Source organism: Gekko japonicus, unplaced genomic scaffold, assembly GCF_001447785.1.
Source record: "Gekko japonicus isolate JY-2015 unplaced genomic scaffold, Gekko_japonicus_V1.1 scaffold533, whole genome shotgun sequence".
Lineage (NCBI taxonomy): Eukaryota > Metazoa > Chordata > Lepidosauria > Squamata > Gekkonidae > Gekko > Gekko japonicus.
This window is the reverse complement of record NW_015177023.1, coordinates 504525-527760: the sequence shown is the minus strand read 5'-3', so window position 1 is coordinate 527760 and position 23236 is coordinate 504525. Positions and strand designations below refer to the sequence as shown.

Genomic DNA, 23236 nt, shown 5'->3' with positions numbered 1-23236 from the left:
TATCCCTTCCCTTCTGCCAGTGAGATCCCAGCCCTTCCCCTGCTGGGTGGGGGTGGGGGATACATATCAAGATCAGTGATCTATCTACATTAGCAATAGAACTAAAAAGGGTTATTAAAAAGTTACAATGATGGGGTAACTTTGCCGTGCAGGAGAGGAAAAGGTGCAGAAGGGAAGGAGAAAAGTGCAGAGTAGGAGGGAGATGTGACAAAATAAAGGAAGGGTGGAAACAGGTGGATATGGGTGGGAAATGGGCGGTGTTGCAGAGTCCGAGGAAACTTGTCTGCTTAGCGTTACCTCCACCTTGAAAGTGGAACAATTTTTAAGTCCGTTGCAAAAGCACTCTTGATAACCCAGGGTGAAGGCGTAAGGAAAGCTGAGTGCCCCAAAATAAATGTAGAAGCAAAGAGAAAATGCGACGGGGAAATGAGGTGAGTGTGGGAGTAAATGCAGATGCAAATTTAAACAGTGACTCAGATCCGTGGAGAAAGTGGGGGGGGGGGGAGAGAACAGCAATGCAGAAAAGGCCAAAGAGTTAACTGTGCAAAAATAACTGCGTACTGTAGAGCAGGCCTTGACTAATCTTCTTTGTCTTTACGACCCATCCCCAAAATTTAGGAGCAGATTTATTTTTCATCTTGCAAGAGTTTTGTATTTCAGTGGCCATACTTTCCAATTATTGCTACCACAAAACCTAATCCTAAACCAGGGGTCATTTGGGGGGGGCATGTGTTGGCAAGCTGAGTATGGGAAAAAGCTGAGCACTTAATACCACAAAACCTAATCCTAACCGAGGGGTCATTTGGGGGGGGGACGCGGGGGGACGCCATCCCCCCGGGTGAGGTGCGGGAGGGCGGGGCCTGGAGCTCCCTGCTGGTGCCCGCTGGAGGTCGCCGCCGGCTGTGGGGAGGACACACTTCCGGTGACGTCAGGGTGTGTGGCATATGCTAATGAGTTATGCTAATGAGTCCCCCTAGCTCTTTTTCTACGAAATGACCCCTGTCCTAAACTCTTCACAGTTTATTATCATTTTTAAAAACGCTTTGACAAAAGCGTTGTTGTATATAAGTAAATATTGGGATAATGCTGGTTGTCATCCCAACACAAAGCAAACCTCTATCCTTCATCTAAATAAGCTTTGTACTTCTGCTGAAAATCACCAAAAAGCACTTCAAATAAATGACTGCTGAAAATACTATGAAACTTCTAGATGCTGTGGCACCATGGTGCCTGGGATTTATCAAGGCCAGCTGTACAGCAGTTACACAAATTCTGTACCCTTCTGTGGCAAGAAGTTGCCTTTTAGAAGCAGCCTGAATATCTTGCATTGGTGCACATCTTGAACAAGGTGATCTTTGGGAAATCCCTGTTCCAGATTCATATTTCTGTGGAATGTTCTTGTCTGTCACTTGGCATCCAGCCATGAGAGCTGAGAGCTGTCAGCACTTCAGAAATATGGCATTGGAGTGCTTTGTGTTCCTTCTGTTAGAATCTGCCTGCAGTCATTGATATTAGGCAAAATTTCCTGTCAGGGTTCCATCTTAGGAATAGAAGATTCTGTGCTTTCTGCACATCCTCGTAGCATGCATCTAGGTTTACTTTTATAGCAGAATTTAATTTTTGAAAGGTGTTCCATCTTCTAGAGAGCTTTTGACTTCTCTGTGGAATAACTTGAATAGAATTGTTACAGTATAGTAGATTATGTAACATGTTCACAAGGTAATGGTTTCCTCCCTTATACATGAGCATCAAATCTGGTTTGCATAGTAACTACCTTTCCTTTTACCCTCATTAGTGGTAACAATTAATTTGCATTCTTGTGCAACTAGATATTATGTCTCAAGTACACAGACATTAATTTATGGCTTTACTCAAGGAGCCATAACCGCAAATTCTAAACAGTAGCAACAAACATTTCCAGCCTACAGAGTTTCTGTGCTGAAAAGTAGGTTTTCAACTTGCCTGGCCTTGTTGAAATTCAAATTGAATGAAACCCAGAACTCCCTACTCAAGTTCATTAAGACTCTTCTGGGCACCTTTTACGCATCTGAAAAATTGATTTCTTTTTAAACTGTTTAAGCGGAAGCCTCGGGGCTTTACAGCTTATATTTTAAAAATGGAATTTATTCCTGTCTTGGAGCAGCACAAATAGTCAATACTAAATTGACAAATGATCCTTTAAGTTTATCCATTGAATCTACTCTCTTCAGGCCCCTGTATAAGACACTTCATCAAAAACATCAGCACCTTGATGATACATAGCAGAAGAAACCAGGTAAAACCCAGATAACCCGCTTTCTCCTCTCCCAAGTAATTACTATTACAAAGTGCCATAATGATTGGGGTAAGCTGATAAAAGCAAGAATATGTTAAGAGGAAAAGGTTAGGATTACTTTCTGTTCTTGTTGCTAACTCCATTACATTTAACATATTTAAAATAGAAAGAAACACATGGAGTGAATCCAAAGTTTGTTTTCTGTGGCGGAAGGCACATCCATAAGTCAAATGAACATTTCCTGCTTCCCCACTCCTTCTGTGAACTCTGGAACTCTCTGAAATGCTCTCTTGGGGGGAAAGAGGACCCTTCAGAGCAGTGGGGGGGGGGAGTTGCTGTGGAGGAGAGAGCTGCCAGAAACTGTATGTATTTTTTGCTGTTGAGATGTGGTAGACAGAGATTATTACCTTAGTTACATTTCTGCCTCTAAAGTTTTTAGTTGTAATTCAAGGGAGCCTTCAAAAGAGCAAAGTATATTAAAAATCAATTTAAAACATTGTGTTGTACATAACACTAGCATGACAGCATAATAAAAAGTCTTTTTCCCCCTCTTACTTTTTGTGCCTCATAGTTTAGATTCTTGATGGTTTTTTAAATGTTAAACAATCTGTATTAGTACCAGGTGGGCAGCCATGTTGGTCTGAGGCAGCAGAACGAAGTTTAAGTCCAGGGTGGCACCTCTAAGTGCCAGTTTTCCAAAAGAAGGATAGAAACCAGCAGTGCTTTAGTGCAGGCCCACATGTCGGATTTAAACTCCTGGGCAATGATTAGGAAGGATGTTTAGGGGTTATTAATATAAAACCCCTTGATATATTACAAAGTTCAAGAAGAGAGTAATTTTTAATAAAACCTTTCCATAGGCAAGACTAGCAGAGAGAGGGGTACAGGGGGTGGATGAAACTGGCGTTCTGGACTAGGATAGAAACAAGGTACCTAGCTTGGGAATTAATGGGCGGCTAAGCCGGCCACATGACCACGGAAATGCCTTCGGACAGCGCTGGCTCTTCGGCTTTGAAACGGAGATGAGCACCGCAATCCTAGAGTCGGATTCGACTGGCTTTCGAGCAAGGGAACCTTTACCTTTACCTTAAAAGACAGAGAATGTAGGATTGATGAGCAAAAGTCATTACAACACTAGTGAGCCAAGCAACCACTTCCCAACTTGCCTTCAAGTTAAAGCCCTGATGAAGCCTGCTGTGTCATCCTGAATTCTGACTTCTGGCACAAACTGGTTAGAGAGAGGAACACTATTTATTTCTACCACTCTATTTATTTCTTCCAGATTCGCTCTTGCAGGCTCAAGCCCAGCTGGCAGTGAACCTGAAAATGACATGCAGAGTGATAGAGAGATGGCACGTAAAGAGGTTTAGCAGTCCCTCATCACACACAGATTTGTGGGATCCTCATTGTATGAGCAAGGGTGGAGTTTCTGAGTTAATAATTTTAAAGGGATGGTGGAAATATTTAGATTTTTTTTGTCCCTGGCTTTGCCTGGCCACAAGTCATGCTTGGCTTTCTTCTACCTTCTTCATGGTTACATGGGAATTTCATATAGAAGTGACCTTAGGGTAGAAAGCAAAATTGGTATCAAGACTTGTGGTCCCCCCCCCCCCATTTTCCATATCTTTGGTGTATTTTCTGTTAAATGAACAAAGCTGGGGAGAGGAGGATATCGTTTTTAGAAAGTCTTGGCAGCTGACAGAATTCTAGGCGATCTATGCAGCTCACTTCATTTTGAAATATTTCCTAACCCTTATTTATTATTTGTTCATTTATTTATGGGCTTTCTTCAAAGATAGCCTTTCCAATATAAATCTTTGATCTTGTTAAATCTGTGAACAGTCATTTGCCTCTTGGGCTGCATTTTCAGTCTGGCACAGCTGCTTTCTGCCTTGAGCCACAGTCACTGAGACAAGAATTATCAGTTTCCTTGTGCCGTTACTTGGAAGTTCAGAAGCAGATATTAAACCGGGTCAGACACGTGTGAGAGCGTGACCTCTGGAAAAGGAAGGATGGGGTGCAGAAAGAAGTAGAAGGGAGGCATCAGCACCTGCTTGAAGGTACCTGACCCTGCAACTGTGAGAGGGGTGAGTGAACAGAGTAGCACTGCAAAGAAATAAATAACACTAGGTCAATGAAGCTGACGTAAAAATAGGCTGCCTTTTCCACAATCATCCGTTAAGAACCCCCTTTTGACCCAAAGATAATGGTGGGTCACTTCCTACTGCTTATTTTATTAAGCTGAGTTGTATAGCAAAGAGAACCACAAACCCACTGCAGCTGGTGTTATTCACAATGCTGTGATGCTGTTGAGTTGAATGGTTTTTGCCTTCCAGCCTTTAGAGGTTCAGTTCTAAGTGTTCATCTCAGTTTACAAATGGAAGTGAAATGAAATCCTAAGACTGGTGTACTATGTCTCTCTTCAGTGTCTCATCTGAAAGAGATGTTGGGTTATATCCAAAGTACTGCAACTAAAACACTACTCATGGACCAAAACTTTCCTTCTTCAGCCTTCCTGTTGCACCCCTAAAATGCTGTTCCTGGTGATCGGGGGACTCCCAAAAATGGTGCTGGGGTAATGGAAGGGTGTGCAGTGGAAAATCAACAAAAACCACCTCTTCACCACACGTGGAGGTGCCATGCCATTGGGGGGAAATAAGGTCTGAATCCAACGCATTATTGAATGTCAGTGGAAGCCCAGTGATGGTATGAAATGAAGGAAGCAGGGTTTAAGATGCAAACCACAATCAATCATCTGCAATTTTTATATCACAATCCCACTTGTGCTGCTTCTGTTTAGTTCGTTGTTCTACTAAAATTGGCTAAATTGACAAACAGCTGGAAGTAGGTCAGCAGGTTAATGAATACAGAAAGTAGTATAAATAGTAAGTATAGTAAAAAAAAAAAAGACCCATTTTTGTGTAGTGCCTCGAATACTGACTGAAGACCCAAATTCAAATCCCTGCTAATTCAGAAAGATTACTGGGTGGTTTTGACAAGCCATTATTTCTCAGCCTAACCTTTTTACATGGTTCATAGAATCATAGAATGTTAGAGTTTGAAGGGACATTGCAGGTCATCTAGTCCAACCTCCTTCACTCTGCAGGAGCATAGCTGAAAGATAGCCCTACATACCTACAACATACCCGAAAGATGGTCATCCAGCCTCTAATTGAAAACATCCAGCGAAGGAGCATCCACCACCTCCCAAGGCAGACTGTTCCACTGCTCAACCACTCTTACAGTTAGGAAGTTTCTCCTGATATTTAGCCGGTAACGACTCCCTTGTAATTTCCGCCCATTAGATCTAGTCTTGCAATCCGGAGCAAGAGAGAATAGATCTGCTCCATCTTCTACATGACAGCCCTTCAAATACTTGAAGACTGTAATCATGTCCCCTCTAAGCCTTCTCTTTCCCAGGCTAAACATACCCAACTCTTTCAGCCTTTCCTCATAAGACTTGGATTCCAACCCTCTCATTATCCTGGTTGTCCTCTTCTGGACACGCTCGAGCTTGTCAACATCCTTCCTATAATGTGGTGCCCAAAACTGGACACAGTACTCCAGGTGAGGCCTGACCATAGCAGAATAGAGCGGAACTACCACCTCCCATGATCTGGACACAATGCTTCTGTTAATGCATCCTCAGATTGCATTAGCTTTCTTAACAGCCATATCGCACTGCAGGCTCATGTTTAGCGTCTTTCAGACTTTCATGTGAGAATGAAATGAGAAAAATCCCATGGACAGTGCCTGGAAGTCTTGGAATGAAGAAAGGATGCATTTGTGACAAACATATAAGGAAAATTTAATGTTTATTATTATTTTTTCTCTTTCTGTTAAGTGTGTGGCCCAAGAGAAGTCTAACCTTGCATCAGAATTAAACAAGTATTTAAAACCAATAGAAAGATAATTTCTAATCCCTTCTGTTTATATGTGTTTTCGTTAAATTGAACGTAAAAGACTATTAAACATAGTTGCTGCTATATTAACTGATAAAGTTTTATCACTCGTCTGATTTTACAGTGCTGGTTCTGTTTTTTTAAATTATCACTTCTTAATCTATTAGAGCTGGTTAAGTGCCAGTCTACGACATATAATGGTTACTAAGCCGCTTTTTGCAGACAGAACCATTATCATTTTAAAAGTGTGGTTCTGTTCTGATTTGGAACAATCTTTATTTCTTGACTCATATTTTCCTCCATGGGAGTAGGGAGGATGGGAGAGAAGGAGCACAATCTCAATTTACATATGCACAGTGTAAGAACCAAACACAAATTATTACCAGATCTCCCCTCCTTGGATTACTTTGGTTCGGAGAAGAGATCTGCAAAAATCTGAGCCTGGAGGGTTTATTTGCAGGATGCTCTAAACAAGTTAACATTCTCTGCATGGATGGGTGTGCTTAACAAGAACACATTTTCATCCAGAATCACTTAAAAGCATGTTTGAATAAACAGTTGAAATTGAGATATATCTTGAAATGATCTTCTCATTCTATATTGCCCTGTTCTCTCTATACTTCTGGCATTTTTATAACTTTGTTATATATACTTCTGGCATTTTTATATAGCATAAAACTTTTTTTTTAATTCACTCCCCCCCCATAGTATGCTTCATTATAACAACATTGTTTTTCATTATAACAACATTGTTTTCTTCCACTGAACTCTCTTAGTACTGAGCTTCATTTGGTGCATAACTATGGAACTGAGGAATTTGGGTGGCCTTGGTCAGTTACTAGGAGTAGCCGGTGTAGTGGTCAGTGACTAGGAGAGCCAATTTGGTGTAGTGGTTAAGTGTGCGGACTCTAATCTGGGAGAACCAGGTTCGATTCCTCACTCCTCCGCTTCTACCTGCGGAGCATACCATAGTTCTGTCAGAGCTGTCCTTGAAAGAGCAATTCTCTCAGAGCTCTCTCAGCCCTACCTACCTCACAGGGTGTCTGTTGTGGGGAGGGGAAGGGAAAGGAGTTTGTAAGCCGCTCTGAGACTCCGAGTGAAGGACAGGGTATAAATCCAGTCTCTTCTTCTTCTTCATTACAATTTCCTCCTGTTAACTGACTGCAGATTGACCTTGGTGTTGACTTCTCTTCCATTTTCAGAATTGGGCGGCTTTTTGATGGCACAGAGCCAATTGTTTTGGACAGCCTAAAGCAGCACTACTTCATCGACAGAGATGGCCAAATGTTTAGATATATTTTGAACTTTCTACGAACGTCAAAACTTCTTATACCTGATGATTTCAAGGTGAAACTTTATGCATTGTAATAACACTTGAAATGTTTACTGAGGAGGCAATATGGATAATCAGAACTAGTGAGCAAAGGAAGCAATGCTTGTGGGCTGCATTGATGGATGGTAGAGATGGTTCAAAATGAACACTCAGAATTTGCCAAAATAAAATGTAGTATTGTTTTTGGCTTTGAAGTGTTTGACTAAAAACTCAAAACCCAGAGTGTTTCAATCTTTGCTCTTGACTGTTTTGGAAGGATTGAAACATGAGACATAATAATTACAGTTACCTTTCAAATGATATCTAGTGTTAGTAATCAAATGATATTTAGTGTTGTTATTGTTGTATGCCAACCATCAGGTTCTGTCAAATATGACGTATCGATGGTTTTTAAACTATCTTTTGGGAAACCTTCGGTTCTTTATAAGCCTATTGAAGGTTCATCAGTGAAATCAGCAGTTTGAAGCTTCTTGGCCATCACTAGTGATCTTCCTTTGAAGTGCACAACTACAGGGGAACATTGGGTTGGTTCTTGGTTACATTCTCAGTTTATAATGAGTGGTGGTGGTGCCCAGCAATACCCATGTGAGCATTCTAGAACATGCCTAAGAATTCTGGAGCAGAAAGTGTGTTCTGAAGATGGAAGCTGTGACAACATAAACAGTGACAAGAGTGAAAGTAACTATGGCTTAACCCTGGTTAGTAAACAAGAAAAAGATTGTGTGGTTTATTGAACACTTCCTGGTTTGCCATTTTAGCCAGAAGACTTTGGTTCACTTTCATTGCCAAGTTTCTGAAACCAGAAAGTTTGAAAACGTTTTGATGCATCATAGAGTATTGGCTATCAATTCTGTCCGGTGTTAAATACTATGGCATCTTAAATATTGAATACTGCAGAATCTCATTTGCCAGATACTAAGTAAAAATCAAAGTCAAATATAATTGTTAAACACAGATAGAAGTTTGTAGGGGGGAAATTTTTTGCGATACATACATACATTCCTGCCTAAAAGTCACACTGCTTCATTATTATGAATGTTCTCTATTTAAACAACTAGTTTCTTTTTTATCTGCTTTTTCTTGTTAGGACTTCTGTCCTATTGTTATGCTTTCTCTGGCACTGAAGTAAGGCTTAGAATCTGAAACCTACCATCATTAATCTTTTCATATTAGTTCATCTGCTCTTTAGAATGATGTGCCCTAACATGGTATTTGTTAGCATTCAGATGGGATTTGTTTATAATATGGGATGGGGGGAGAACCATGAAAAGAGGTGAAGAATTTCAAGATATTGTGTAATTGTTTTATTCCTGTTCCTTAAGGGCCATATTTTCAAAAAAGGTTTTGTGTGAGCACTTCCAAAAACCCAGCCCAGGGTTATTTGAAACATCTGGCCCTACTTATCTACACAGTAGGGAAGCCTAAATGTGTTTTGACTGATGAACTGCACTCAAGCTCCAGTTGCAGAGCTAAACTGCAACCTTTACAAAACTCTGTAGTACCAACTTGCCCTTCACAAGCATTCTTAGGGCAGACTGTTCTGAATGGCACTTTGTTTCTAAAAATAGTTTATAAGCACATATGTCCTCTTGAGACTCAGCATCTGTTTCTCCACTGACCCTAACGGTTTTCTTTCCTGGAGGTAGGTCAGTCATAATTTTTTTTTCAAGTCTTCCTCTGTGTTCAGCCATTCATGTTTGGTTTTGATGCAGGTAAAATAGAAAGGAAACCTACCTCTTTGGTTGGTAGTAATGCTGATGTTCCTTTAGTGTGCTGTAATGTCCAGAACTATTTAGACAAAAGGGTATCCTTGGTATTTGATCATCCAGCCAGCTATTGGAAAAAGATCTAAAGAATGATATTCTGCAATGTTTTCTAAGCAACATACTCCACATCCAGTCTGTTTTTAAGCAGTTAAAGGCAGTTGTTTGCCAGGATCTGTTTCTGTGGGAACAGCGGTTTGTTCCACCTCCACCTTCATCTTATTCTTTCATCATAAATATTGGGTTGAATCAAATACAGTTTTCCTCTAATGGAAAGGGGACAAGAGTCCCCCCCCCATTTACCTCTACAACTGAATACCCCCAAGTTTCTCTTCACACTGTTCTTGAGATCCCCCTATACCCCAGGAACAGCATTTTGGAGAGCACAGTGAGCAGTAGTGGGTTGAGAAAAGCAGGAAAGTTCTAACAGATGTGCCTTCCATTGGAAGGAAATTACCTTTGGATCCAACTTTTAAGAATGTATTTATTTATACCATTTCTGTGCCACCTCTCCAGAGATTCTGCTTAAGGGAACTTACAAACATAATGAAAACACCATGTAACTATTAAAACCAGCACTAAAAACAACCAAGACCATAAAACAGCCTAAAACATATAGCAACTTAAAATAAATCTTATAAAATACTTCTCGGGCTAGAAGCAGACTGTATTTTATGCCTCTTTTCTTCTGGCTGTTTTTGATTTTCCCCCACTTTGCTATTAACTTCATTAAATATAAACCAGATCTTTTCTGTAACTTACAAATGTATTTCTCCAACAAGTTCTGGACAGTATGCATTGTATCCTCAAGTGTGTTAGGGCTACAAGATAGTGACTCACTCAAGACCATCCAGTGAGCTTTTTGGGAGAGTAGGGGTTTGAACCCTGATCTTAGTCTGACACTAGGCCCAAGAGCATAGTCAGCACAGTGGCACATAGTGGTGCTTCCTGGCTGAAGCTAACTGGAAAGTCTGATTGGTAGCTGGATGGGAAACCATCCCCCTTGACTTCCATGATGGAAGGAAGGCAGGATGTAAATGTAATAAATAACCGTTTCCAGCAATGTTATCAACAGATTCCTAAAAAAAGAGTTTATAGATTTACTTGGAACTTATCCAGATGTGGGCATGTCTCAATATGGCTGATGGAGTTTAAGACTGCATTGTGTGTGTGTGTGTGTGTGTGTATGATGCTTCCTTTATCCCATAGGTCAGGAATGTTCGGTATGTTCAGCACCAAAGAAATATATTTAGCTCTTCATTTTTAAAGATAATGTTGAAGTTTGGGGTTTTTTTGTATTTGTTGTACTGTATCTGAAGATTGCTGAGGCAATGTACAAACCTTAAATGTGGACAGGTTTTAGCTTAGTGCTGAAATATTTGTTAAGAAAAAAGTACCTTAACTATGCTGCATAGTGACATTTTGCACTTTGAATTCCATGTTTTTCAGGATTACAGTTTGTTATATGAAGAAGCAAAATATTTTCAGCTTCAGCCCATGCTAGGGGAAATGGAAAGGTGGAAACAGGATCGGGAGACGGGCCGATTTTCAAAGTTGTGTGAGTGCTTGGTTGTGCGAGTTGCTCCAGATCTCGGAGAAAGGATAACAATGAGTGGTGACAAGTCCTTGATAGAAGAAGTTTTCCCAGAAATTGGCGATGTGATGTGCAATTCTGTCAATGCAGGGTGGAATCATGATTCAACACATGTCATCAGATTTCCTTTAAATGGATATTGTCATCTTAATTCAGTTCAGGTAGGTAGTCATTTAAAATACCAATATATGGGTAGCCTGGTGAGTGTTTGTGTTGCAGAAATGGGGCCTCAACTGAGCCTCAGTCCCTTGCACACCCATTTTGTATTAAATTCTATGGCTGAATCTTTGCTTCTTTCCCATAAAGCTTTGTGGTTAGCTGCTCCCAAGCAAGCATTGTCAGAGACAATGCACTCTGTCCTAGAAAGAATGGTTTACATTTCCAGACACCAGGGTAACAGTTTATACCTCTAGATATGGGGTATGTGTCTCCATGTTTCCTCCTTGACACAGAGAGGTTACCGAGAGTAATCCTGAACCACTGATAATATACAGATCGTCACTTGAAGAGATACCAGGATAGTCGGGGCTTCTTGCCCTCACAGAAATTGTTTTAACTACAGGCAAAATTCATGCCTTGCTGTGTGGAAGGGGCTGGTCTTTGTTGAGTATGTCAGATGCTCAGTACAGACCTGACTGACAATATATTAGTTCCTGTGGATGGGAAAAGGTACTTAATGTCTGAATCTATTCTTGTTCCTGGTGGTTCTGGCCAACCACCCTCCGTTATGGGTCTTGACAGAGCAGCCAAGAATATCCTTTATAGAATGACAGTGCACTATATTTCAGTGTTGAATTAAGGATTATGAATCAATTTTGTATGCTGCATACCAAATTCTTATATGTTTGGAAGGTTTTACATTTTGGGTTTGAAGTTCAGTAAATAAGAGGTTCTTTGAAACCTCTTTCTTGATGCAGTTGAGATACCTGCCAGTTTCTTTCCCTCCCCAGTGAACACAGTGGGGATGGGATTCCATGAAAAGGTTCCTGCACAACTAATTACCCCTACAGTTTGAATTGAGGTTTTTATTTAACTTATGTAATTTGCTGGTAAAACCTTTTTAAATTATCCATTTATAATCTTGTAACACAGGCTTCTAAAATACCTGCTGAAGGATTGTATTTCCCCAAAACATTTCTGTGGTACCTGAATTCTGCCTTTACCTGAAATGGTGGACATATATTTTCCAGCTGACTTGAACCAGAAGTTAAATCCAGGTTTTCTGGTTCCCAGGTCCATACCCAAATTGAGGATTTTCACCCTGCCAACTCTCTGTTTAAAAAGAAACAATTAGCGATTAACAAAGCAGAGTGTTTTGAGGACAGACTGTACCAACTCACTTTTAGAGAGAAGAACAGGAAGAAAGACACTTCAAATATTGCCCCCCTAGCAACTAGTTATCCTTCCCATTGATAGTTAAATATAAATGATGATGCCCAGACTGCTTGGAGCTTCAGTTGTATTTTTCTGTTCATTTCATTAGATTTAATTGCATGTTTTATACTCATTCAGTGAACAACTGAATATCTCCTTATATATAATTGAGTAAGAACATTCTATATGAACATTCTAAATTTGGCCCCTTTAGTGTATGGACGCTTGAACTGTCAGTCAGAAGACGCTGGCTGGGTTGACTGGCTGCTTTGTGCAGTCCCACCCAGCGTTTCAAGGTCTTTTGCATATGGAAGCTGATTGGACTTCACTGCATTCCACACCTCAAACTCACCCCCCTCCCCGCAAGGCAGTTGGAATGTCAGTTGCATATGGAACCTTCAAGGTCTTTTGCATATGGAAGCTGATTGGACTTCACTGCATTCCACACCTCAAACTCACCCCCTCCCCGCAAGGCAGTTGGAATGTCAGTTGCATATGGAACCTTCAAGGTCTTTTGCATATGGAAGCTGATTGGACTTCACTGCATTCCACACCTCAAACTCACCCCCTCCCCGCAAGGCAGTTGGAATGTCAGTTGCATATGGAACCTTCAAGGTCTTTTGCATATGGAAGCTGATTGGACTTCACTGCATTCCACACCTCAAACTCACCCCCTCCCCGCAAGGCAGTTGGAATGTCAGTTGCATATGGAACCTTCAAGGTCTTTTGCATATGGAAGCTGATTGGACTTCACTGCATTCCACACCTCAAACTCACCCCCTCCCCGCAAGGCAGTTGGAATGTCAGTTGCATATGGAACCTTCAAGGTCTTTTGCATATGGAAGCTGATTGGACTTCACTGCATTCCACACCTCAAACTCACCCCCTCCCCGCAAGGCAGTTGGAATGTCAGTTGCATATGGAACCTTCAAGGTCTTTTGCATATGGAAGCTGATTGGACTTCACTGCATTCCACACCTCAAACTCACCCCCTCCCCGCAAGGCAGTTGGAATGTCAGTTGCATATGGAACCTTCAAGGTCTTTTGCATATGGAAGCTGATTGGACTTCACTGCATTCCACACCTCAAACTCACCCCCTCCCCGCAAGGCAGTTGGAATGTCAGTTGCGGGAGCCGCGGTCGCCCGGGCCGAGATTGGGGGGGCGAGGCGGGCGACGGAAGGCCGATGCCTCCGTCACCCTGCCCTCTCCAGAATCCACCCCCCAAAACTCCAGGTATTTCCCTCCTTATAGCTGGCAACCCTACTTTCCCCTCAGTGCCTGATGGTAGGCAACTTAGTTTGGTCCAGTCACCTACTTTGGCCTTTGGGAGAAAACATATTGGGGCCAATCCTGATAGGGTTGCCAACTCCCGATGGGAAATTCCTGGAGATTTGAGGGATGGAGCCTGAAGAGGGTGAGGTTTGAGGAGGGGTGGGACCTCAGACAGGTACAATGCCATAGACTCCACCCTCCAAACCACTCAGTCCCTCATGGGGAACCATTGTTGCCAATCTCCAGGTGAGGGCTGGAGACCGCTCAAAATTACAATTGCTCTGCAGAAGGGAGGGCGGAAGTCAGCTGAAGTCAAAGGGGCAGATAATGGTAGGTTGATGGTTAGCTGGGAAGGAGATGGGGTTGCCAACTCCAGGCTGGCAAATTCCTGGGGATTTGAGGGGTGGAGCCTGGAGAGGGTGGGGTTTGCGGAGGGGTGGGACCTCAGACAGGTAGAATGCCATAGACTCCACCCTCCAAACCAGCCATTTCATCCTGGGTAACAATTGTTGCCAATCTCCAGGTGAGGGCTACAGATCACTCAAAATTACAACTGCTCTTCAGGGAGCAGAGATCAGTTCCTCTGGAGAAAACAGTGGACTCTGTCATTATACCCTGCTGAGGTCACCACAGCAAAATGACACTGTTTGCCCAAAGCCAGAGCACTCCCCCAGAGCCTCTTTCTAGATCTCGTTGTATTTATTTCCACAACGGGCTTTACTGCTAGTATGCAGATAATTCTGGGAATCCTACCTGTTTCTGGAAAATGTACCAATTTAATCTTTTATTTTCCATGGATGTTTCTATTTTATGATATAAGGAAGTATATACCATACCTTGGCTTAGTAAAAAATGTAACATATAATCACTTGGAAGTATAAATAGTTAGCCATTGACAGGCATTAGAAACTTAGGAAGCTAATTATTTATGGAATGACTTCTAGTGATTTCTCCCAGATGGCTACCACATCCAGAACCTAAAACCCTTGTGCTTAAGTCCACAACTGACACACAGTAGGTCCATCAGTTGGCACCTTTGTCTCTTTACCCTACAAAGCCTAGGGAATGAAGTGAAGCTTGCATACTATGCCTTGAAGGTCAACTAGATATTATAAAACTGCATATATAGCTTTGTGGTGAAAGAATCCTGAATGAGATCTGGTTGTGCCTGGTTAGAGATGTAAAATTTCCGGAAATTTTGAAGCTCGGGAAAAAAACCCCATTTTTTCCCCAGTTTTTTCGGAAAAAAATGGAAATTTTTGGAAAAATTGGGGGGGAAATGCTACATTAGCATTTCTTTTGTCTTTTCTAGATTGAAAGTCATTCTGTTACTTTAGGAACATAAAATATGACTCTGGACATTTTTACTTGGCATGAAATTATCACAACTAGCATATGAAAATATAGTCTATCCAAACAATTATTACAAACAGAATACCCACCCACATGCAAAAACAAAACTGAACCCTTTTTATTTTCTTCTGACAATAGCACCTCCTAAAGGAAGATATATATATAAGAAATGATTTTGAAAATATTTGAACACCTTGTCTTAAAATATTTTATTCATCATGTTAAAATAAAACATTCCATAATCAATTTTTTTTCCTTTCCTTTTCTTTTTTCCATGTTTCCAATTTTTCGGAAAAAAACAAAAAAGGCTTCAGGAAAAAACGGGGGGGGGGACGTTTTCCCCCCTAATTTTTCTGGTTTTTTTCTGGGCCTTCACATCACCTATATTTTAAGCAGTTACATCTTGAATGGAGTCTTTTCTGGGCCTTTTTTATTTATTCTACTTTTATCAATGTATTGTTGATTACAGTGAACTCAAAACATTAAATATTTAAACCTGCAGACCTTCCAGCCACAATTAAAACCTGCCCTAGACCATTTAAACTTGGCCACTAAATGTTCATCCAAACAAAAGAAGTGCAGGGCATAGAAGGCTAGTGCCTCACACTCCAGAGAATCTTTTTGTGCCCATAGAAAAGAATATGAGAATAGTCTAATTCAGGCTTTATGGGTATCTGTACTACAGTTCACAGTATTAAAATAAGAGCTGGCCATCATAAATCCACAGCTAAGGAAAGGAATTGTTAGGAAGTCTAGAATCAGAATGGGGTAATGGTAAGTAGCTAGCCAATGAAGGCATGTTCTGCATTTTTTGCCTTGTGTTAGGGCAAAATTGGATGGGGCATTCACGGTTCCAGTAACATTATCACCCACCCACCACCTATCTATTAAGCCAAGTAATATATTAGGCAACCTCTCACAGCCAACTGACTCTGTCGGTCTTGATTACTGTTTTAATGTTTATTATCGTATTTTAAATTTTAATTGTATTATTAATATGATGTAACCCGCTCTGAACCTGCTTGCAGGATGGGTGGGCCATAAATACAAATAATAAATAAATTGAAACTGTGCTTCATATGTCACTGCAGTCTAGTAGTGATTATTGGGAGAGGTCAACCAATATTTTTAATTTATGAAACTAGAAATAAGGAAGTAGAAAACACAGTAAAAAAGCAGTAAACAAAAACAAATGTTACTGCACAGCAAATGAGGCAAACAATTTACAATGTGGTATGTGCAACTTTGCGAAGTGTTAAAAAAAGGCTCTTTTAAACATGGGTTTGAACAACTGCTTTTCCATTTCATATATCTCCTGTTAGAATCCAGGACTGTGGATACTGCATTGTATAGATGGCTGGTAGACCACTGTTTATCTGTCTCTTCTTAAAACTGTCTTTTCCTTGTCTTGTTTTGCAGGTACTTGAGAGGTTGCAACAAAGAGGGTTTGAAATTGTTGGCTCGTGTGGAGGAGGGGTGGACTCTTCCCAATTCAGTGAATATGTACTTAGACGAGAACTCAGAAGGACATCTCGTTCATCCTCTGTCATTCGGATAAAACAAGAGCCTCTGGATTAAGGCATTTTTTTCTTACACAGGAACAAAAAAGAGGGACCTTTTCATGTGCAGTTGGGACACCAAAAGAGCCCTGGAATGAAAAATTGAATAAAGACACATTTATATTGAATATAGAGACAATACCTGTATTCATATGGAAGCATTTGGAATAGTAATAATAACCTCAAGGTGTAAAATATGTATATCTGAAAAGTTAGATAATGCAAAAAGAAAAAAAAACCTAAAAATGGTAGGTGAGGTTGGTGCTGTGATGGCCATTAAGTGTCCTAAGCCTTAGCTAGGCCTGATTCAACAATAAACAAGCCATTGCTGTTGGGGAAGACTCACAACTCCTTTTCATTTTCCTTTGCCAGCTGGCAATCTGGCTTTTCAGTGTATACACCTTGACTCAAGTTTGTTTGCAGATGTTTGTCATAGAGGTGACTGGGCACAACTTCAATCCATCCATGACATAAAAAAGTTAATCAGTGGGAATTTTAAATGTAGCTTGTACAGAAGTCATACACTTCCGTTGGCCTGACAGATGTGAACATTATTCATGTGGGGTTTTTCCCCAAAAGGAGCCAGAATTTATAAGTACTTGGTAGAGTTGCTCTGGTTTCAATCCAGTGCTTTTGTAAGTTTATTCAAACTTTATAATACATAAAATACAGCAATTTCTTTTAAAATGTTCTGTTTAAGCCAACACTAGCCAAAAAATGTAAAATAAAACAATCAGAATTAGCTTTCAGCTTGCTCTGTTATGCATTTGATATGTTCAGTGGACAATAAGTGATGTTGAGTTGTGTGTGCAACAAAAATATGAAGGCATAAGAAAGTGAGTTACAGAAAAATGATGTGCTTTATCTTTAGTATGTCATAGAAACAGTTCTGATGCACCTTATACTTTCTTTCCATCAGTGATTTTTCCAGCCTTGTTTCATAATTTGACAAGTGGTCATTTTAGAGGAGCTCTTGAGTTCTGTACAATATTTTGTTAAGTGATTAAATTGAAATCTGTACAACTAATTTTTAACTGCTTCTAACACTAATGTCTGTGCCTAGGATATTCTCAGCACTACTCATAAAGTCAGACTCCTGAAGTTCACACTAAAATCCCCCCCTCGCCTTTTCTACCTGTCCTACTATGCACAGATTCACCTAAGTTATTATCTTGGGGTCATACTACATGTGACATTTTAAAAACAAGTTTGATCCAGATTCTGGACCCAACTCACTTTCCCCATAGCCACACGGATTGGGCCTGTAGTGAGAGGGGAGGAGTTGCTGCTGCTTCCCCTATCCAGCTGTTTCCTGAACTGAAATGGCCCTGAGTGAGTGTTATTTGCCTCCATTTTGGAGCTGCACATGCACAGAATGCTTCACATGCTGTTCAAAAATGGGGGAAACCTCTACCTGCTCACTTTAAAATGTCACATCTAGTTTGACAGTTACTGGGGAAAACATAGGGTTGAATCCAGCCAGTTTTTTCACTTAGTGTCACCGAATTCCTCTCCTTACTACAGCCTTTTCCCCATATGGCTTTTGTCCATGCATGTCCCATGAACCTCAGAACAGATTTCTTTGGAGGACATGGGGGAATCCCCTCTTCCCCTTTTCACCAGTAGAAAACCTGGGTGGATCCAACCCGTGCTTTTCAGCCTCTAGATGGTAATATCCAATTTGGCTTCTGTTGATTCTGCCATCTAGTGCATCATCTGACGTTAACCTCCAGTTTTGCTAACATAAGGACTATCACTTCCCCCCTGCCCCACCTCTTTTGCATTCTGCCTTACCAAGAGACCTATATGTTCAATTACTGCTACAGAGATGTTTGAATAACAACTAGGTTTTATATTTTTGAAGTGAAAGCAGCTATTAATTACTTGCCCAAGTACACCTTAGTGTATCCTGTGATTTGTGTATCCCGATCTAATCTAATTAATCTTCAGAAAAGTTCCTGAATTACCATCTAAAGACTGTCGTGTATTTCAGATGGGTTTTCACTGTACTTTCTACCAGCAACATCTTTTTCCTCTCTCATTTTGCGTAGCCCACTGGGTTGGATCCTATGAATCTGTTCTGGTACTGGAGGTGCTTTCATCCATCTAGTGGAAGGAGCATTCCACTAACCCAAGAACATCTTACTTGGGGAAAGCTGTATTCTTCTGAAAAATAGCAATTCTACTAGCAGAATGAATCTTTGGGATCCAACCCTCTTGATGATTTATTCTTGTCTTTTTTTTTAGTTATCAGGGAGTCACAAACTTTTGGATTCAGTCCAGGTTCAAAAGTTTGTTTTCTAACTCTACAGGTTAATTCTGGTCAGATGTTAAGTTTAAAAAATAGTTTGGTAACTGTTTCAGACATTGTGGACGACTTAGTTACATCTCATAAAGAACATCGCACTATTGCCTTACAATATTAGTCTGTAAAATGGGAGGAAAGAGAGCTCAGTTTCGACTGGGGGCCAGGGTTAGATCATATTAAACAGTTTTAACCTGATTATTTTATTAATGACTTGTAACTTTGCCTGAGGCTCTCCTGAGTGACTCGGACTAAAATTTTCATCTCTGGCCACTATCAGAGGAGACTTTCTACCCAGGAAAGAATCATTGCATAGTGCTTGGTTGGGTTATGTGTTTTTGTACAATTTGTAATTTCCTGGTACATAAACCTAGTTGTTGAACTATATGCAATATCAACATAAAGTCACAGTTCCTTTTCTTCCCTGAGCCTTGTTTTTTTACTTTGTCTATGCTGCATGTATTAAAACAGTTTCTGCACCATGAACCTTCAAGCCTTAATTTTTTAAAAAGTAAAACAAGCAATATGCAATTATAGAGGGAAAGTCTCTCCTCAAACCCAGAGGTAATGTTTTAGGCATAGCCAGCCAGGGAGGTCTTGGGCAAAATAACAAAGATTGCTTTATTAATCAGCTTAAACCAGCTAAACATCATCTCCCCACACACACACACACACACCCTTTCCGCATCTTCTCATAGCCCGCCTGCCTTTCTTTTAAATATTCTCTCCTCTACCCCCAGCTTCTTAGGTCACTCACTTTTCTTTCAAGAAGCCCCGCTATTGGCAAAAAAGGGACAAGTATGTACCCTGTATAGATATGGTAGAATGGCTGCAAGGAGGAACTGCAGAGCCAAGGACGCACAAGAACCTGCTAGCCCCAGCTCACGAATCCTTCACACTGAGGCCTTGTTTTTGGACAATAGCTCTGGGTGGGCAAGCCTCTACTTGAGCACCAAGAGGCCTACAAATCTCTCCTGCTGCTCCCCCACTTCTTTTCAAAAGATTCACCGGGAAATACAATTTCTCCAAATATAACCAGAGCAAAGAGGAGGCTTCACCGCCCCTCAAAAGAATCTTCTGAATGCCTGACTATTGAACCATATATTTTGAGCTGATTGCCACATTTTTATGTTCAAGAATTTGGTTCTTTTTCACAACAACCGAGAGATTTTAGGTTCAGTTTCGTTTCACTGGAAAACCTCCCTGGACCAGCTTTTGTGTTGTTTTTTTCCAAGTTCAGGACCAGCATGGCTGCTTAACATCCCTTTTGCCTAAGTTGTTCCAGTTGACTACCAATTTAAAATATCTCACCAAGAGATTACAGAGTAAGTGTTCAACAGAAGGCTTAAATTGTTCATGAAAAGATATTTTGATGCATAACACAGTAACCCCTTCCCCCCATTATTCATTCTTCAGGTACCTTTTTATATGCAATACTGCATTCTTTGACTACACAAATTTTCTTTGTAAAACTATCCATAGCAACAATGGTACAAACATTTCATTCCTTTCAGTAAGATTTTATTTGGAAAAAGTTGAATATAGAGCTCCATGTCTACATAATAGACATCTAACCACAAGAAGTTAAAGGTTAAACTGTGTTAGTTTAGTTATGTATTTTCACAGAAAGTACCTGATAAAAAACAGTCTGGAGAATAATAAACCCACATAGAATTATTCAGTGTGTTGTTAGCAAAAGAGTTTCATTTGATGTTGTCCCACAAGGCTATGTTTATAAAATAAACGCGGGGGGTTTTTTATCCAATGTGGTGTCCACCCAGCATGGTTAATATAAAAAAACTGGATAAATCTGCAGTGACGTTACTGTAGGGTTGCACTGAGAAAGGGGCTTAACTAATTTGGACATTCATAGGTCTATTGAACAGATATATTTGGATCACAGTTCACTGCTTGAGGTTTTCAATAATGGCAACTAGTTCTGATGTAATAAAAGTATGTGCATTTTTATTTTTATTTTGCACTGAGGTGAAATTGAAGGAATCTAAATACTAGAAAATCAGCTTTTAAAAATTTGTTCTTAGCCCTGGGGAAATCTGCAAAATGTTAGAGAACATACTAATTTAATATCTTCTAACAAACATTGAAAGTTACACACTTGCCCCACTTAACCTTTTAAAAAAACAGTACAGAGCTGGAATTGAAGAGTGACTGAGGCTCCTTGAAAAGTGGCTCTTGTTGGGGGCCAACAGACTATGCCTGGTTTTGAACTCTGCATTGGGAGGAGCACTATGACACAAACACTGTTGTATGAATTTGTGTTCTTTATAAGTGCTGCAGCTTAACATTATTGTTGCTTTTTGTGTGTTGAATTTGATAAAGCCTTGAGGTCCTTGTTGGGTCATTCATTATATGATATATACCTGTTCAGTTACTGGAAGCAAAATAACATCTTGCTCTTTTCCATATATCTAAGTAGATAATCATGTCACTGAATGTTCTTCTATGAATTAACTCAAAAATTGTGGAGGTCTGGAATGTTAACCATGCTGTACCTTAGGTCATTGTCATGGAATCAGAAGTCATGAACGGAATAAAAACGATGATGCAGGGGTAAAAAAAATGTAGACTTGTAGGTGAAACAAATTAACCCTATACAGAAAAAGCAGAATTTTTAACTATGTGTTAAATGTCATTTATTAAACCCGATCATTAGATTTGAGCAATAAATATATTGAATAAGAAAAACTAAAAAAGGCGAACAGTTCTCTTTTTACAGGTTAATAATATTGTGATGCACAGTAGTAATTTATCAAGGTTTTAAGAACACAACTGCATTTTATAAAATCAGTGACTGCTGTATTTTGCTGTGATGCATGGAAACATGAGAAGGAATGTTGAATGCCAACATTGTGTGTTCTGTTCACATGATAAAGGGGTAGCAAAAGGGATTGCTGGGAACATACACTGGAATGGCATGTGACATGTTTTTCCTTGGCAATAAAAATACAGCTGGAGGTGGTGTGAGTAAAATTAGATTCCAAATTCCAATGGAGGTATTGTTGCTTGTACCAATTATCAATGCATTTTACCAATACAAATACGTCTTTCTAGCTCATCATGTGCTCTAATTTTTTCCCCCCTGCACGTGATATCAGATCACTCTCCCAAGTAGAAATTTTGAAATCCCAGTCCCAAATGAGAGCCTGATCACATTCTGTTCCAGAGTGGGTTGGTTTTTTGTGGTCTGTGTGATAACTTTGCTCATTACCATTTTACATGTCTGTTCTGGATGAAGAATACTTGGACAGCATGAATGATGGGAAAATACAATGGCAAGGAAGTAGGGCTGCCAACCCCCCCGGTAGGGCGGAATTCCCCCCGCCCCGGAGGCCCGTTACCCGACGCCGGGGAATCGGGGCCCGGGGGGAACTCCGCCCCGGCGTGCGCGTCACCCGGGCAGCCATTTGAGGAGGAAACTCTTTGTTTTCCCCTCAAATGGCGTGGCCCTGCCCAGCGTGTGACGTCACTTCCGGTGATGCTCTGGCGGCGCGCACGCGCGCATCCGCAGACGGCTCCCGGATCGGCAGGACGCTCCCCACGTTTTTCGGATTTGGCAACCCTACAAGGAAGCAAGATGAAAAGCTGCCAGACTGTTCTCTGTAGTCTAATTTGGCAGCAGGTGTGACAGAAGACAGTGCTGCTGGCCACTGGCTAGAAGAGGGATAATCTACATAGGTGCTGGTTGGTAAGGGGGACTCCAGTTAGAGGGTATCAGAGTGTTCAATAGTACCTGCTTTGTATTTTGCTGTTTGGTTTCTCATTACTTCTATGCTGTATCAGTGTGCCTGATACCTTCATTCTGCTTTATTACTGTGACAGTCAGTATGGGATTAGATGGACTGTACAGTCCAAATATTACTTGCTAACCCCCATACAGTTTGGTATTTCCCATACTTAAAGTACTTCATTTCCTCATTTCCTGTCTGGTGCTGGTGAAGGCAGTTTTCCCCTGCTGAGTGGATTGGTTTAAGTCAAATTTTCCAATCTTATTTATCTACTTCATAAATAAAGATGTGCAATAATTTGTTGCACAGGGCTCTTTTTGTAGAAAAAGCCCAGCAGGAACTCATTGGCATAATAGGCCACACCCAACAGCAGGAACTCATCAGCATATTGGGCCACACCCTTGACAGCACAGCTCATTAGCACATTAGGCCACACCCACATGTTACCAGAAGTTTGGTTATCCAGCCACACCCACCTTTTGCTTGTTATTCTGTTTACCTTGTTTGTTGTCAAAACCCAGGGCCTTTTTTTGTAGCAGGAACTCCTTTGCATGTTAGGCCACACACCCCTAATGTAGCCAATCCTAATGACTTTCTGCTGTTGGGTGTGGCCTATTATGCTAATGAGTTCCTGCTGGGCGTGGCCAACTTGGGAGCCAGCCGGAACTCCGTTCCTAACTCCGTTCCTGCCCAAAAATAGCCCTGGCTACAACCCTAACACTGATTTCTAACTAAGCAGTTTATACAACCTCAGAGGA

At 40.7% G+C, this 23236-nt stretch overlaps 1 protein-coding gene across 7 annotated transcripts in view; it reads left to right on the top strand.

The window, feature by feature from the left end:
* Positions 1 to 21022, top strand: part of KCTD1 (potassium channel tetramerization domain containing 1) — a 127603-nt gene extending 106581 nt beyond the window's left edge. For all 7 annotated transcript variants that reach the window (XM_015427807.1, XM_015427803.1, XM_015427805.1 and 4 more), the window contains 3 exons: positions 7380 to 7524; positions 10723 to 11028; positions 16288 to 21022. In XM_015427807.1, coding sequence (XP_015283293.1) covers positions 7380 to 7524; positions 10723 to 11028; positions 16288 to 16446 — 610 coding nt within the window. In that variant the 3' untranslated portion in view covers positions 16447 to 21022. The remainder of the gene's footprint in view (positions 1 to 7379; positions 7525 to 10722; positions 11029 to 16287) is intronic.
* The last annotated feature ends 2214 nt before the right edge of the window (positions 21023 to 23236 follow it).